At 40.1% G+C, this 17,885-nt stretch overlaps 2 protein-coding genes across 3 annotated transcripts in view; one reads left to right on the top strand and one right to left on the bottom strand.

The window, feature by feature from the left end:
• Positions 1-17,885, top strand: part of PPP2R2B (protein phosphatase 2 regulatory subunit Bbeta) — a 656,680-nt gene that overhangs the window by 11,659 nt on the left and 627,136 nt on the right. The gene's annotated exons all lie outside the window — the stretch shown is intronic.
• The window catches only part of STK32A (serine/threonine kinase 32A), a 115,651-nt gene that overhangs the window by 21,790 nt on the left and 75,976 nt on the right, over positions 1-17,885 (bottom strand). Inside the window, exons 5-6 of the mRNA XM_024731398.1 lie at positions 12,035-12,072; positions 4,911-5,000 (exon numbers count right to left, since the gene is read on the bottom strand). Coding sequence (XP_024587166.1) covers positions 4,911-5,000; positions 12,035-12,072 — 128 coding nt within the window. The remainder of the gene's footprint in view (positions 1-4,910; positions 5,001-12,034; positions 12,073-17,885) is intronic.

The raw sequence follows: 17,885 nt of genomic DNA, 5'->3' as shown, positions 1-17,885 counted from the left end.
GAAATTCTGGGATGGGCTGTGCATCTTCACCCATGCTAGATAATGCCAAACTATTTACCACAGTGGTTGTACCAATTAACGCTCTGACTAGCAACGCATGAGACTTTGCTCAACTTCCTTATCCACTCTCGACATTAACTAACTTTGTGACTTTTCCAATCTAGTGGGCATGTAATGGTCTTCCATTGTGGTTTAAATTGGCATTCCCCTGATTGCTAATAAGCTTGCCCATGCTTTAATACATTTATTAGCTATTTGGATTTCCATTATTTGGCTTTCAGATTTTAAAGCAACTGGACAGTAGATTCTGCTCAGGACATAAAGAAAGGGGACAAAAACTGATACATAAATATAGTACAACAGAAATAATTGATGGAATTTACAAAAGTGATTCTAAATTTCCTCTATAAAATATGTGAATAATAAAGGTTTTCTGAAAAAGGATAAAGGGACTTGCATTCCATGTGTTAAACCACATTGTAAAGCTACAATAATTGATTTGAAAGCCACAGAATACAGATGCTAGTATATAAAAATACTTAGTTTATGATGAACATGTTTCAAATCAGCATGTATGGGATCTTATTTGATACATGGTCTCAAAACAATTATTTAAGAATATAACAAAAATGAAGTCACATCCTTACTGTATATCTTACCACATATATAGCTGGATTAAGAAAAATTAAACTATAACAAAGATAAGAATATAGGTAACCATGTCTAAAATCTAGAGGTAAGAAGATCTTGCCAAGAATATCATCAAAGGTAGAAGCTATAAAGGAAAAAGACTAATGGTTTTGATGTTAAAAAAATTAAAAAAATAAAAATGAAAAATACAACAAACTAGTGAATATAACGAAAAAGAAGCAGATTCACAGTTATAGAGAACAAACTAGTGGTCACCAGTGGGGGGAGGGAAGAGAGGAGGGGCAATATGGGGGGAGGGGCAATATAAGGGTAGGGGATTAAAATGTACAAACTACTGTTAGGTATAAAATAAGCTCCAAGTACATACTGTGCAACACAGGGAATATAGCCAATGTTTTATAATAACTATAAATGGAGTAGAACCTTTAAAAATAAAAAAAATAGACTACAAAAGACTAAGGGTTTGATGTTAGAAACATTGTTTTCATGTTAAAAATGCTATAAGAACAGCAACTAAAAAGTAGGAAATTATATTTATAACACATGATACATTAGAATTTAATATCCTTTATATATAAAGGTCAAGAATTCTTTACATAATAAGAAATAGACAAAAATGTATTAACTAATAGAAAATGGGCAAAGAACACGAACAGGCAACTTACAGAAGAATTAAAATAAAAGCAATTTTAATGTCATAATGAGGTACCGTTTTCACTTATCTTTTTTGCGAAGATTAAGGTATTGACAGTGCAGCCCTGGTGAGGATGCAAGGAAGTGAATATCCTCAGATGCTTCCAGAGCAAATGAGTAGAAATCAACGCAAACTTTCAGGAGGGAAATGCATTAACGTATATACCCTTTGACCAGAAATTCCTTGAATGGGGATTTATCACGGGAAATAAGTTGTAGCACATATTTCTGCTAACAGGATTTTTATCACAAATTTAGTTATATTTCAAAATGAGAAATAACCTAAAATTCAACAATAAAGAATTGGTTCAATAGATTTTGATGCAGCCCTCTAATTCTGTAGCACGTGAACATTAAAAACGATAGTTATATATATGGGCCTGGAAAAATAAGTAGTGTCAGTTGTGCAGAGCCGGGCTCTGAAGTCAGAGAGTAGTGGTTTACGTTCTGGCTGAGACACGCTTATTGCCAGGAGGCGGAGAGATAGCACAGCAGCGTGTGGAGGGTTAGACTCTGGCATCCCTCACTGAATTGCTTTTAGTTTAAATGATGTCACACGTGCACTTAGGCCAGTGCTTGGCCAATAGGAAGAGCTCAGTAAATGTCAGCCATTACCCCTCCTGCTCTGTTGTCATCACCATCAGCATTCCAGACTTGAGACGTTTTCGATTTGGATTTAACTTTGTGCTCTGCCAGTTGCTTGCTGTGTGATTATAATCACGTCGCTTTCCCTGTAGGCCTGATTATTTTTAATCTATGAAAACATATTTCGTTGAGTTGCTTTGAAAATTTAATGATATAATGTTAAAAACTTAGCAAAATGCTTGGGACATAATAGATTCTCACTATATGATGCCTATTATTACATTTTAAAGTGAAAATTTGGGTTGCAAAACTCCAGTATGATCCAACTTAAAAAATTGTGTTTGTGTGTATGCAGAATAAAGGTCTGGAAGGAAACCCTAAATAGCTACAAGTAGAGAGATTAATTTCCCCATGGCTTAATCAGCATTTTCCATAGTATATCTGTTTGTTTGGTTTGGTTAATTTGGAGAAGAGGAATGTTTTAACTGGTTAAGCTCTAAGCGATCTGAATGATATTTACACAGACCACGGATGGGGAGAAGGAGGGATTGGAGTTGATTGGAAAGAGCATGGAGGTAGAAGATGAGGAATTCAAAAAAGTAAAACTTCCTTGTTGGGTGCAGGTGCTTAAGAACTGACAGACAAGGGGTGGGATAGGGAGGGTGGGAGGGAGGGAGATGCAAGAGGGAGGGCATATGGGGATATATGTATATGTATAGCTGATTCGCTTTGTTATAAAGCAGAGACTAACACACCATTGTAAAGCAATTATACGCCAATAAAGATGTTAAAAAAAAAAAAAAGAACTGACAGCTCATCTTCTTATTGCCAGAGTCGAGGAACTGCTGTATAATATGCTCAGCATCTTACATTAGAAAATGTTGTATATTCCTATAATCTTCATTCAGTATTTCATCCTAGTTTTCTTTCTTTTTAGAATTTTTTTTCTTTCTGGTTAATTGCTAATTACATTCTGCAGGAATGCTATAAAATGAGTGCTGGTGAATGTCTGTTAGGTAGATTTTACCAAATTATTGGGAACATTTTTTTTTTTTTTTTTTTGCAATACGCGGGCCTCTCACTATTGTGGCCTCTCCCATTGCGGAGCACAGGCTCCGGACGCGCAGGCTCAGCGGCCATGGCTTACGGGCCCAGCCGCTTCGCGGCATGTGGGATCTTCCCAGACCGGGGCACGAACCCGTGTCCCCTGCAGCGGCAGGCGGACTCTCAACCACTGCACCACCAGGGAAGCCCGGGAACATAATTTTTAAAAAGAGAAAGCAGACTTCCGCCTGTGATACCTCTTAGGAAGATTCCCATCCAAAAATCAAAGGCAAGAACAACTTCTGGATGAAAATATAAGCGTTGACAGTCAGATATTCATTTTTAAAAATAAAACTAGAAACATTTCTAAGAGTATGGCCTACCTAATTTGGCTTACATCTATTTAAGAATCATAAATACATAAACTTTTAAATTTCTGTGTCTTTTAGGGAGAAGCTTGGCTTTCTAAAGTCAGAACGAGCTTGCTCTAAATCTAGGCTTTTTCAATTATTAGCTATGTGATCTTGAGCAAATTACTTAGCTTCTTATTTTCCTCATTGTAAAATGGTGATAATTACAGTTTGCCTCACAGTGTTGTTGAGAAAAAATTAATCAGTCAATGAATGCAAAACATTTAACACATTGTCTGGTCCCTAGAAGGCTTTCAATAAATATTGGTAACTGTTAATTATAAGGGTGAGGGTGGAGAGGTGCAGAGAAACTTGACAGGATTCCAATCTCCTAGCTCTATGTTGTGAAAAGACTGGAAATGCCAACCTTTAGGAGAATCAAATTATACGGATATTGTATTTAAAATCACTGGGGAGAGAAAACAAAGTTGGTCTTCCTTTACTCCTCTCACCATGGAAACCAGGCTTAGAAAACCCAGATGCACATTTTCTGATTTGGCTCCAAGCAGGTAGCCCTTAATATGGAAACCCAGGAAACCTAGGGAATAAGCTCATCAGACCAGCAGTCTCAGAGATTCCTTTTTATCATTTGAGCACCATGGGTTTCAGGCAAGAAAATAGGCTGAATTTTGTGTGTCCATTATTTTAGAAGGACAAAGGAGGCTTCTTCCCCCCACTGATAATTGGAAGCCAGGAACTTGCAGTTGTTCAAATACCATATAAAATCAGGCTCATTTTTCCCCACAGATGATTTCTTTCTCTTGGAAAGTAAGGTGGCCCTGCACAGTTCTCTTTTCCTCTCTCTCTTTAATTCTCTCTTTAGTTCCATGAGGAAGAGAATGAAATATTGAAAGAAAGTGGCATTGCTCTTGCCTTTAATTTCAAGTTCCAATATTCCACCTGTGAATTATTCATGGGATTGTTGTGGTGATAAACCTAAAACCAAAATTATAACTGGAAGGTACTTTGTGAACTTACAGCCCTATGCATGTTATGCAGGATTATGTAAATCATGGTTATAATAATACTTATGTCACTTATTACCACCCTACTTATGGCTGTACCTTCTCTGTTTGATTCTTTTTTTTTTTTTTTTTAACTCCTTTTACTAGAAGGTAAGCTCCATGGGCTGGAGACCTTGTATGTTTTGCTCCCTGCGGCACCACCAGCACCTGAAACAGTGCTGAGTACACAGAGGCAATTAGTAGGTATTTATTGAATTAATTATTAATATTCTTCATCAGGAAGTAGGTAGAAACTGTCCTTAATAACTCATAAAATAGTGTTTTTACATGTAATCCGTGACTCTCCTGAATCAAGATCAGTCTGGGTGCTTGCTAAAAGGAAATTCCTGAGGCTCACCGCAGACCTGTGAAATTAGAAGCTCTCTAGGTAAAGTCAGAGGGGGGACTCGTCATTTCTAGCCGCAAGGCCCTACAGATGATTGAACCCGTAGTACATGGTGTCTACAGGAATGAATAAAAAAGCCTTCCTCTTAGTCGCTGTGGCAGCTCAGGGGGCCCATACCCATGTAAGGCTTGGTGCCGGCCATGGTGGTGATGCACATCTCCACAGGTAGCATCGTAGCAATGTTGAAGTCTGTGATGTGCACGTGCCCTGCGAGGGAGAAGGACCACAGAGAACGTTAAGTTCCATTCAACCCAGCGGCAGACCACGCTTTTTTTTTTTTATCAATAGCACCTGGAAGCTTAGTTTGTAAATTCTTGTACGCCGTTTGCAATTGGGTACACACAGTAAAAAGTCAATTATCCTACCCTCAAGACCAATATCGTCTAAACGAGCAACCCTCCAGGTGCCAAAACACGAAAAGGTTAATGTCTGGTTGTAAATTTGTAGTTCAATGTCAGAAAGTTTTAACCTTGGTCTTTAAGAGCCCACGCTCTGGTAAATTCTACTTAGGCAATTTTTGCCTGTTGTCAGCATTGTAAGTTGGTACAGCCTGTGAGAATCAAGAGCGGGGTAGATAAGAACTATTTGAAGTATCATTTCCAAGCATCTTTACAGCATCTTTTTTTTAAAGAAACAAATGTTGTTAATACAAAGCAGACATGACTGGATGCATATATTTATTTCTTTGCCAAGAAAGAGTTCTTTCCTTGTTTTTCTGAATATCATTAGTAGTGTTTTGTCTGATAGTTCAGGTTGTCCCCCAGTGGTCCCCAACAAAATAATGTACAAAGCGAAAGTAGGGAAAAGTCAAGTTTTATTTTTAAAGAGGCTCTAGAAAGAGCCCTAGACTGGGAGCCAGGAGACTTAGGTCCTGCCCTGAATTCTGCTCCCAATACATCGTACACTTGCAGTTCCTTTCCTGTGTTGAACCTGTTTCCCTTAAAAAAAAAAAAAAAAAAATTCATGGGCGGACTAGACGATCTCTAGGGTCTCTCTGCAGTGTTCGCACTCATGGCAGTATACTGTGGGTCTAACACTTAAGTTCAGCAGGGAGCACACCCTACAAAGTGTATTACGGTCCTTCCATTCACAGCCAGAAGTAGGATAAGCCTGTTCTGTCAGCTGTTGGCAGGAAAGTCATATGTTTTGAGAGGATCGTGAAGTGTTGGCATTTCCATTTGCATGCTTCTGTGGTTGTGATGAGATATGGTGGTAAGTGGAGGGGATTCTTCTTCCATATCCCACAGACCACGCTCCCCCTGCCAACTGCACTGTCTGCTCCCTGATAGCATCCAGCCTGCCGCTAACGATTAATCTCACTGTCTTTATCACCAGGGTTTTGTGTGGTGCAAAAAGTGTTTTGTTTATATCTGATAACATTTTAATAAAGTAGCGCTCATCAAGCTGAAAGTGAAGGTATTCTTGCATAAGTGGTACCAACAGATGATTTCCAGAAATCACCCTATCATAATATAGGTTGTTTCAGTATTTTCTTTCTCTGTTTCTCCCCATGGGTCACGCTGAAAGCACTGGATCAATGTTTCACAAGGTTTGATACAAAACAGGTGAGCCTGGCGACTTAATGATTAAGAGTCTGTTCTCTGGAGTCTGACTGCCTGGCTTCAAGTCCCGGCTCTAATACTAACCAGCTATGCTACCTCAAAAAGTATTATCCTCAGACTTACCCTCTCTGTAAAGTTGAGATGAGAGTAGTCATCTTCTCACGAGGTTGTTGGGAAGATCAAATGAAATAATGCTGTTATTTAGGGCACAATATATAGGGCACAATAATGCTGAAGGCTTTGCTCAGCATTTGGCAGGAAGTTGCCATTTGTCATGATCAGACGCTCCAGAGTGATTTTGTGAAACTCACACTCCTGGACTTCATTCTCCCGGGACACCAATGCAGTGGGACTGGTGGGAGAGCCAGGCATCCACATTAGAAACAGAACAAGAAACTCCACAGGTGATTCAGATGGGCAGCCAGGCACGGGATCCTCTACGTTAGCCCGAGCAGGTGTTCTAAGCGACTCAATCCTAAGATTGGCTATGTTCATGTAGAAGGTAGAGGATGTTTCAGAATCAGTTGGTTCTCAAAGTGCAGTCCCCAGACCAGCAGTATCAGTATCACCTGGGAAAGTGTTAGAAATGCACATTCCTGGGCCCTACCTCTGCGTACTGAATCAGAAACTCGGAGGATGGGGGCCCAGTGTTTAAAAAAGCTCCCTAGGTGATTCTGATACCCAGTAAAGTTTGAGACCACACTTTTAAAAGAAGACTAGGCTTAGTAGAAGATCGTGACTGCAGTAAGTACTCACTCATTACATTTCTTTCGAATGTAGTTGAAAGAATGTTAATGTCATAAGTAGTATTTTTTACATTCATATGATTAATTGCAAGTTTCAAAAGGTTTTTGTACACTTTAGCCTAATGAAGTAGTTCCTATTTTACAGAAGAGCTGTTTGTGGCTAAGTTCTCAGTACTTAGACGTAGCAGAGCTAGAATGAGGATCTACAATTCGGTCCAGGACTTCTTTGGTGGGTTATAAATCGTCCAAAAACTTTTTGCGCTTTATCGTAAGACCAAAGAGCTGAACAAACGAAAAGAACTATCTGCTGGTTGGCTCAGGGTTCCCCCACCAGGGTGCATGGTAAACAATGGGGAGGAATCATTTGAGGGTCAGGATCTACTGGAAACTGTTGCCTGCTGCCCTCAAGCTGAACAAGGCAAGCAGAGCCCCTGGCCACCAGCCCCGACGTCTGCATTCCTGGCCCAGGATGCTGCCATACTTCCCTGTGCTCACCGTGGGGATCCTTCTGCCATGTTCCCTTCTGTGCTGTGGAAATGGATCTGAGTTCTGGCTCACAGAGGAAGGTTCAGTCACCTGCTGATGGAGGGACACAGGAATTGCTTGGGTGTGAGGGACCACTCTGGCCTCTTCCATAAGCCCCGGCTCTGAGGGAGCCTTAGAACAGAGGTTTTTCAACCTGGAACTATTGATATCTTGGACCTGATCATTCTTTGCTGTGAAGGGCCGTCCGGTGCATGGTGGAATGCTTAGTTGCATCCCTGGCCTCTGTCCACTAGATGCCAAAAGGACTTCCCTCTCCTAGATAGAATCCTGACCATCAAAAATGTCTCCAGACATTGCCAGGTGTCCTCTGCAGGGAGAGACTGTAGAGCGAAAGCATCCCCAGTTAGAACCACTGCCTTACTGTGAAGTTTTTCAGATACAAGGCTCAGAACTTCCTCACTGTGAACACCCTATAGGGAGTGATCTGCCAGTTCTTTTCACCTCTGTACCTTGAGGCAAAGAATCACATTAAAAATTGGAGCTCACAGTATTGAGTCACTGAATTTAGTCATCGTTGTGGTCATTACTTATACTCTTTTGCACTGTGCCTGTGTCCAGCCTGAGGATGTTTCTCAACAAAGCCCTCAAGGACACCATAAACAATTGGTTGGCATGGCTCCTAACTTTCAAAAATTTCCTCAACTCAAAGATAGTTAGATCGTGTGTGTCACATTTTTCTAGGATTCTTATTAAAAATTCATATCGTTAGGCACTAGCAGAGACGTATACACCTGATTATCTGGGGATAGGGTACAGAGTTCTATATATGCGTGTGTGTGTGTGTATATATATAATATACATATATGTATACGTATATATAGGTTTTAAGATGCTACCCACTTGATTTTTAGGTACATTTTGGGACTCTGCAAGGGAGAAGCTGTTAAGGTAGCAGGATTATTTCTTCCTCACACCCCCAAACCGAGTTTTTGCCTTTCTCTGTTCCCTGTGACTAGGGATGATATTAAGAAACCTAAATTATAAATGATGTGGTAATTGTCATTCTCTCAGATACACCAGGGAGACATTATTGCTCCTTGTATGCAGCACTTATTTCCTGAATAGCTTAGGAAAAACACAAGAATTTTAGACACTATTGAACTGATCGAATTGCATGGGGTACTTAAGTTGGTAGGACATGAAACCTATATATCAGGACAGTTGGTTATGAGCCATGCAAGATCTAATGCCACCTTGGGCTCTGAACTAGTGAGTGAGACATTTAAGGAGAACAGGTATGCTGTAAATTGCAGACTTTTTAAAGTCAAATTCTGATGTATAAGGAATGTTCATTCACACCAGTGGAAGGATTCTCCATTTACAAAAGAATTTAGCTCCTTCAAATACCAACCTTTTCTGATGAACATGTACCAATATGAATCAGTAAGAGTAAAACAAAATTTCTGCCTCTTCCTGATGGTGCGGAATTAAAATATAAGCGATGTGGTATAATACACAGCTCACTTGGAGGAACGGGCATAGGAGGTGTATTAGAGGTAAACAGTTATCCTTTACAGTTGCTAAGTCCCCATGCAAGAGGCGTACATGCTCTTGTCCATAAAGGGTGAAAAGTTATAAATGAAGGAGAGGAGACAGAGGAGACAAATGAAGTTTTCGAACGTGAGACCTTGGAAAATCACACCAGAAAGCACTCCCAAAGGCAGGCATTGACTTGTGGTCCAGTTGGCTGTCCCAAGAGCAGCTGTGCATAATGAGATGGGGAGCGAGGGCCACCGGGAATTTCTTCATTTCAAAGTAGTTAATTATGGTCCCTGAGCAATGCCTAAAAGCTTAATTTTTCAGAATTTGAATAAACGGAAAGTAAATAAGCTCAAAAAATTATTTTCTCCAGAAAGGGATCCCCAGGACAATGCTTAGAGAATGGCTCGCAACCTTTATGTTTGCTTCTATCCCATTCACATATCCAGTCCTTCCCAAAGCAATGTTTCTCTTATTGACTGCAGTGATCCTCCAGTTCAGTTTAGGATGGGAAAAAATACAGAAGAGCCCCCTCTTAAGTCATTGTCCAAACCCCAAAACTTGAGAGTGAAAAAGATCTTTGTAAATAGTACACTAGATGACAGTTGTAGACTAGGACCGTCCCTCAGGCAGACCGGGATGCCTACTTGTAGTCCCTAAGTGACAGAGCCCCAGTCCAACCAAGAATAAAATGCCCTGAAAAGTGGGCTTAACCCCCTGCGTGCATGAAGGACAGGCAGAATGGGCCACTGAAAGTGTAGTTACCTGAGAATTAAGTGTCAGAGAAAACTGTTTAAACGCAAGACCTAAGAAGTAGCCACACACAATCTTTGGTATATCCCACCTGGAATCAAAATAATTCTTTAGTAGAGACAGGTGAGGACCCAGCTTTCACTTACGCTATATGATATAGATAAAGTCATATAAAACAAAATGAAGTCACCTAAGCTTCCTTCTGTAGGGGAGAAAGCCCCTGCTACCTCATGGAGTCATACTAGCATTTAACCGTTATTGAGTGATCTCCTTGGGCACGTGGCAATCAAGCACTTTATAAACAGGGTGTCAGTGTTTACAATTACCCTGAGAAGTAAGGATGCCTTTCATCCCTGAAGAATCTAAGGTGCCGAGAAGTTTTAGGCAACCTGTCGAGCGTTTCAGAGCTGGTGAGTGAGAGAACCGGGTTTTGAGCTCAGAACCCCATATGCTCGTATCTACGATGTCACACAGTCTTTCCCAAGGGTAGTCTCTAAGGGTGGATAAACTCGAAGATTAATTTATTCCTGGATGTTTCTCCTAATCTGCAATCACCAAGTTGACAAGAAAATGAGGAAGAGAAAGAAGTTGAATGAGAGAGAACAGGACGACCTCATGGGATGAAGCCATGTTTAAGATCCAAGACCGAGACGTTGTTCTCTGAATGGAAGGTACATGTTTTTGGTTGACAGGACCCATATGTCTCCATTCAGGGTCCTGACAAATGGTTGAGCAATATGTAGGGCGCAAAGGCAAGCAGGTGAGGGGGAAGTGGGGACAGAACCCGAAATCAGGCTCTGCATTACCAGTGGTCACCTTCCCAAGGCTGTGGTAGGCACACAGAGCACCTTTTTGTACATGGTGCAAAGATGGCCTCTAGAGGTTGGGGGAGGCCTTGTCCACAGCTGTGAAGCTCCACAGAGTTTATCTGCACCAGTGTGAGAGGGGATCCTGCTTCCTATTTAAGGCAGAGACAGCTGGTGCTTTAATGAAAGTCACCTTCATGTTGTCTCACCATTGCCCACATTTCTGAGATTCAGAAACTATTCCCAAATGTCAGAAGCAGTAAAGGGAAGGAAGAAATAAGGCATCGGAAGAAAGTGGAGAAAATCTTTTTAGACAGTCCATAAATAAATAATGACTCCAAGCTTTGAAATTAGAGGTCATACACAAAAGTGTTTCTTAGCCCTCTGAGCACACGTGGCGTCTGGCAAATCAGGCTTAAAATGCAACTAGGTAAATAAATAATAAGTGACGGATGGCCCGTGGAGTTTTAGTCCCACTTGCAAATCCCTTTTGTAAAAGTTAGAGAGATACAGAGCTTTTCAGATTTAGGACTCCCTCCCCTAGCAGCTTTCTAAAAATTTAACAAGGATCTTATTGCCTCTGTAACATTTAAAACATGCAGGCAGTGTGTCCTACAGGTCTGCTCTAATAAATAAATCCAAGTGTACATTGAAATAATATTAGGAAGAGATTGTACACATTTAATCACTGTTGGTCAAAGCTTGTTCTGTAGGACATCTTCAATCAGTGCTTCTTGAACTTCAGGCATTCATGTATCACCATCATGGTCATTGCCATATCCCTCTGGCACTTTCATAGCTGGGTACCAGAGATACTCTTATCTGCTTTATATCTTTCTTTAAATGGACTGATTTTTAGTAACTGAAAACCTTTGAACAGAAAACTTGATATCTCTTCTGTAAATGTGAAACCAGTTTACCCTCACAAGAAGGAAAGTCTGTCACGAATCTCTAGGTAGAGACTATTGCCTACCAAATGCTCTAAGCCTCTTCTGTCTTTATGAAAAAAAAAAAAAAGGGAGATGATTGCTATAGAGATATTAAAGCAAACTAGCACCAAAAAACTGGGATGGTTTTCTTGAAGAAATCAGTAGGAATGGAAGAAAATTGAAAAAAGAATAACTTTCTCCTTATGTAAATGTAAGGCTATTTAAGGGTGTACAACGTCACTGCAGTAAATGATAAAGTTCCCCCATGTGGTCCCTCCCACCATAAAATGGAGTTTGTACATGCAACTCAACTGAACCGAGTAAGACGCTTTTTCCCTATATAGTACTACTTTGCTGGGGATAACCAGCTTGTTCTACGTGCATGTTATGTGGTTGATTGCAAACAAATCATTTACTTACCATGTTCATCAAGCAAAATATTGTCAGGTTTCATATCCCTAGGGGAGTAAAAAGAAAGGAGAAAGTTGCTCATAATAAAACAAAGAAACAGAACTAAAGGATAAAGGTGAACTGCTTAAGAATGCTAGCTAGGAATGAATGTACTAGCCCTTCATCACTCACAGTCTCATTCAATTCTCACAGTGAATTGAGATAGTTACCATTAATACCCCCAATTTCTAGGTCAGAACTGAGGCTTAAAGAGGTTAAGTAACTTAACCCAAGGTTACAGAGCTAATAAACAGAAAAACAGGGCTCTGGACCTGGGTCTCTCGCATTCAAAAGCTCAGACTCTTTTTTTCTTTTAGTATTTATTTATATTTGGTTACACAGGGTCTTAGTTGCAGCAGGTGGGCTCCTTAGTTGTGGCATGCGAACTCTTAGTTGCGGTATGCATGTGGGATCTAGCTCCCCGACCAGGGATCGAACCTGGGCACCCTGAATTGGGAGCGTGGAGTTCTATCCACTGTGCCACCAGGGAAGTCCCTAGAAGCTCAGACTCTTAATTTCTACAGCGTTATTATATCCAAGTGTGTCAGTATTGCTCCATAGATCATCCGGCATTTATTTATTTATTTAAATTTTATGTATAATTTTTATTTTTTAAATTTTATTGGAGTGTAGTTGATTTACAATGTTTGTTAGTTTCAGGTGTACTGCAAAGTGATTGATTTCTACATATACATATATTCATTCCTTTTCAGATTCTTTTCTCATATAGGTTACCACAGAATATTGAGTAGAGTTCCCTGTGGTATATATAGTAGGTCCTTGTTGGTTATCTCTCTTACATATAGTAGTGTGTGATCATACAGCATTTAAATTGTCATAAGGTAGTAGTACAGTAGTAGTACTAATCATCACTGTTGCCTGTACAAAGATGAGGTAAACTTAAAGACTATAAAAAAGAGAAACAAAATGATCTATAAAGTGATTACATTTTAAACTTGCGGAGATTAGAATCTTTTTTAGGATGATGCTATAATGCCTCTAGTTGCTTAATAAGTATTATTCCTGGGATTGTTAATTAAAGGATTTGGACCAGTTTTCTATGCATTGGTGAGATCCTTAAATCCATAGAAGGGAACATAATCCACCCTCTTCCAACGAAGGCCGTAGTTTGATGGTAAATACTAAGAGGTTTGATGGTAAGTACTTAGAGGAATGGCCTGTAGAGTTTCAGAAGTCCTCAAGAAACAAATATTATTGTAAGCAGTGTTCCTCAATGACAGCACAGCTCTGTAGTTCGTAGCAGCCCTCACTCTTCCACACTCCGGTTTTTACTGCCCTTCCCTGATGTACCATTAAAGCCCTTAAACCCAAATTCACAGAAGCCATTAGGGAAGAAATTCTGCAACAGGTTTGGGAACACATTTTCAGCCTAGTCAAGTGGCTTTTATGTCACTAGAATAAGGTGACTTTAGTCTGTGACAGACCGAGACTGTCAGAGTCCTCTTTTGAAAATATTAATGAATAACAAGCCTCTTAGCTACACACAGAACCAAGTATATGCCCCACCCAACAGGCAGGTGCATGGGTACTTTCATGAGCTTTGAATATCTTCTCGTTTAGTTTATTAGGTTCTTAAAATTAGCTCTGGATTCATAAGCGGTCATTTGTAGCTGTGGCAAATTTTTCTCTGGTTCAGGGTATAATTTGCTAAAAACATAGAGTGCAAGGGGGTTTCAAATTGCATGTTTCCCTGGCTAAGCTCTCAGTATTGCAGACTCCACCCTAACCCCTTTGATGGATTTCATTATTCCAAAAATTATCAAGTCTAAATTCACTCACATGGATTAAAGGCCCTTTCATAATCTGGCTTCTGTGCCAGCCACATGGAGGGCATGGAGTCCCCTAAAAGCTCCCTGCATCCCCTCACCTTCTGCCGTTCCTTTGCCTGAATCAGAGCCCTGAACCACTGCACCCAGAAAATGCAGAGTCATCCCTCACCTCTTAGCTCAGATGCCACTTCCTACAGGAAGCCTTCCCTGATTTTCCAGTTCTGAGTCAATGGCCCCTCCTGTGTGCTCTGCATGGTATGCTTATCCCGTCACAACATTTATCACACTTCTGTTCATTTTTCCTCCAACTGGATCGTGAACTCCTTGATGGCGGGGATGGTTTCTTGATTAATACATAAACCAGGATACACCAGAGCACTCCAGCACACCATTGAACACTCTGCAGTTTAAAGCTCGAGGTAAACTAGCCATTAGGCTCTTGCCACCTCTTTCAGACCTGTACCAGTGAGCATCAGGTAGTGTCTGCCAGGCGAGGAGGAGGCCCTGAGGAGCCCTGCCAGGAAGGGAGAGACTTGGGTGTGGCAAGATGAGCACAATGATTTCGTGGCCTGAATTTATGAGGGCTTGCTAGGAGAAATGAATTGCTGTGGGTTTGGCACTTTATGGGCTTTCTATTAAATCCCTAGGTGCAATTTTTAAAATTTGTTATAGCCACACTTTGTGATATCCACTACTTTCCCCAGAAACTTCCTTGCAGCTTAAAGAAAAATATGGAGATCAGAGAGGTCATAGTTTAAGGTGATATGTCCTACTTCAATCTTATATTCATTTATTTATCAAACATTTATCTACTTTGATAAGTCACTGTGTTAGGATATGAGAAATATAAAGATAGATGAGACATAGTTCCCTCAGGGATGGGGAGGGTAAGAAAGGTTCAAAAGGAGCCATGCCAAAGGGGTTTAAAGTGGTAAAGAGGCATGTTTATTACTAAATTCAGAGAAAGACTATGAGGAAAATCTAAGAAAAATATAAAAGAAAAAGTGGACTTTTAACAGAAAAATAAAGTTTATAAGCATAAATTCTAAGTACATAGTTTCTCTAAAAAGTGATGAGGTAACCTCTAAGTCACTACAGGGTGAATGGCAGTGTGATAAGATTGTTTATTCATGCAGTAGGAGAAAGGAAATGAAAATAAACCCAGGTGCTGTATTAAAATTCCTGCTAGAACAAGTTGAGATTTTCTAGTTCAGAATTTAAGCACAACTTCTTATCTTTTCTGTCTTCTCCAATAATCCTAAATGGTTTTCTTCATGTAAGGCAATCTATAAGATGGTTTAACTGGGTAGTTACCAAACCTGGGTGTATCTAGGATCACCTGGGGAGCTGAAAATAACATGCACCCCAACTGTTTCCTCACTCCCATTTCCTTAATCATTCTTTTGTCATCACGACAGGCTATCCACCGGGCGGCATGACCTTCTATCATATACCTTTTATCACCAGACACGACCCAGGGATTCTAGACTAATAATATGTAAAACTTCCTGCCTGATGTTTCCATCTGTATGTTTAGCAGCCATGATAAATATAAATATAATATATCCTAAAGAGAACCTTTGATATCCACCAAATCCCACACAAACACCAAAAAAACCCATGAAATTAATACTTGATCTAGTAATTCTACTTCTGGGTATATACCCCAAAGAAGTGAAAGCAGGTATTTGAACAGATATTTGTACACCCGTGGCAGCACTATTCACAATAGCCACGAGGTGGAAACCACCCGAGTATCCATGGATGGGTGTATAGATAAATGTGGTATATACATATGGAATATTATTCAGCTTTAAAAAAGAATAAAATTCTGATACAGTCTCTAACATGGATGAACCTTGAAGACATTATGCTAAGTGAAATATGCCAGGCACAAAAGAGCAATTATTGTATGATTCTACTTATATGAGGTCCTTAGAATAGTCAAACTCACAGAGACAGAAAATAGAATAGAGGTTCCCAAAGGTTGTGGGGAAAGACGGAGTGATGATTTATTGTTTAATATTTATAGAGTTTCATTTTGGGATGACAAAAAAGTTCTGGAGATTGATGGTAGTGATGGTTGCACAACAGTATAAATGTACTTGATGTACTTTGTCACTTAAAAATGGTTAAAATGATAAATTTTATGTGATGTATATTTTACTACAGTGAAAAAATACTTACACATAGACACACATTAGAATTACCATCTCCAGCGCTACCACCATCACCATACTGAAGTCTGCAATAGTATAATACCTTGTTCTTCTTGCTTCTCCACTTGTCCCCTGACAATCCATTACCCACATAGCAGCCAGGGTGGTGTTTTTCATTACACACACCTTCCCTGCCTAATGACTCCATTGGCTCCCAACCCACATGGAATAAAATCCGAACCATTTACCCCAGCCTTATATGACCTGTAGGTGCTCTAGTCCTGCGGAGCCCTGAGCTACATCTCATAGCCTACTCTCTCTGCCACACACCATGCTCCAACTGCACTGTTCTTCTTGGTCTCCTTCACACGTTGTCCCCTCTGCCTGCAGTCCTGTCCCCCTAGACCTTCAGGTGGCTTGTGTCTTCTTGTCATTCAGATCTTGGCTAAAATATCACATCCTCCAAGTTCTTTCTTGACCACCCAATCTAGAGTAGTAGCCCTCTCCATCCTCATCTCTTCACCTCCATCTTATTTTCAGCACAGCACTATCATTACCTATTTTCTTCTTTATTTGTTCATTATTTGTTTTTCCCCCAGATTCTCAGAGCAAGGACATCTTTTCTGTGCTGTTCAGTGCTGTAGCTCCTAGGCTCATCACAGTGCCCAGAACAAAGTCAGTGTTTAAATAAATATTTGTCAGAAAAATGAGTAAATCTAGTCCCTTGGCTTCTCAAACTTCTGGAATAATAAGCCATGTATTAAAGCAAACTAGCACCAAAGAATAAGAACAATGACAACAAAACACCCTCCATGTGCCAGATGCACTATATTTACTGTTGGCAATGAAAAAAACCCATCATTTGCAGAGCGGTAAAGTACAATTTTGGGAACACACACATTCTGTAGAAATCCTTCATTGCATCTTGATTTGATGAAACAGAAAAGTCCAGGTCCTGCTGAATCAGCTGATTCTTACTGTAAGAACTACAAATAGCAGTGTGGAAATGCAACACTCCCTGTGGCAGGGTCCAAGGCGGAACTGATGTATCTGCTGTTCTCACCTGAATGACTTTAACAAGACATTAGCAGAACTTAATAGGCTAATTACATCCCTTCACTGTGCCTACCCTGGAATCAAGTTGCTCACCCTGCAATCTGATATGGGGTATTTGAGAAGAGGGAACAGGAAAATCAGTGTATCCTAATGAAACTCAACTTCTTCAGCGTCCCACAGGACTGGATTAGTAAGGGCCAGGTATCGTCCTCCAACTTTCTTACCACCTGGATGCCGCTTCTTTTTTTTTTTTAATTGAGACATAAGTGACTATTATATCAGTTTCAGGTGTGCAAATAATAATTCAATATTTGTGTATATTCTGAAATGATCACCACACTACGTCTAGTTAGCGTCCATCACCATACATAGTTATGAATTTATTTTTCTTGTGATGAGAACTTTTAAGATCTACACGCTTAGCTACTTTCTGGCTACTTCTTTTTGTTGTTACTCAATCCCAGCCTTTCCCACAGTTTGTTCAAGGTAGTATTAGTTACAGAAGCCATTACAAGGAAGTGAAGTAAAGAGACTGAAGGCTTTCAGGCTGTGTTGGTAAAGGACCTCCATGTCCAAGGGAAAAGATTGATTGGAAATGCCTGCCATTGCCATAGGAAGAGGTGTTGGGGCTAGTCCATAAGAGTGTTTTCAAACTGCTGTGCTTCCCATGAGTCAAGAGAGTGGTTATAGCTATTATTTATTGTCCATGCTGTGGCAGGCACATGGCAGGCACTTGAGAGACAGCATCTCTTATTCTTCATAATAGCTCCATAACTTAGATATTACACCCATTCTTTTTTTTTTTTTTTTTTTTTT

Source organism: Neophocaena asiaeorientalis, unplaced genomic scaffold, assembly GCF_003031525.2.
Source record: "Neophocaena asiaeorientalis asiaeorientalis breed wild unplaced genomic scaffold, Neophocaena_asiaeorientalis_V1.1 scaffold531, whole genome shotgun sequence".
Classification (NCBI taxonomy): domain Eukaryota; kingdom Metazoa; phylum Chordata; class Mammalia; order Artiodactyla; family Phocoenidae; genus Neophocaena; species Neophocaena asiaeorientalis.
The sequence above is the reverse complement of the archived record's forward strand: the minus strand, read 5'-3'. Positions and strand labels throughout refer to the sequence as shown.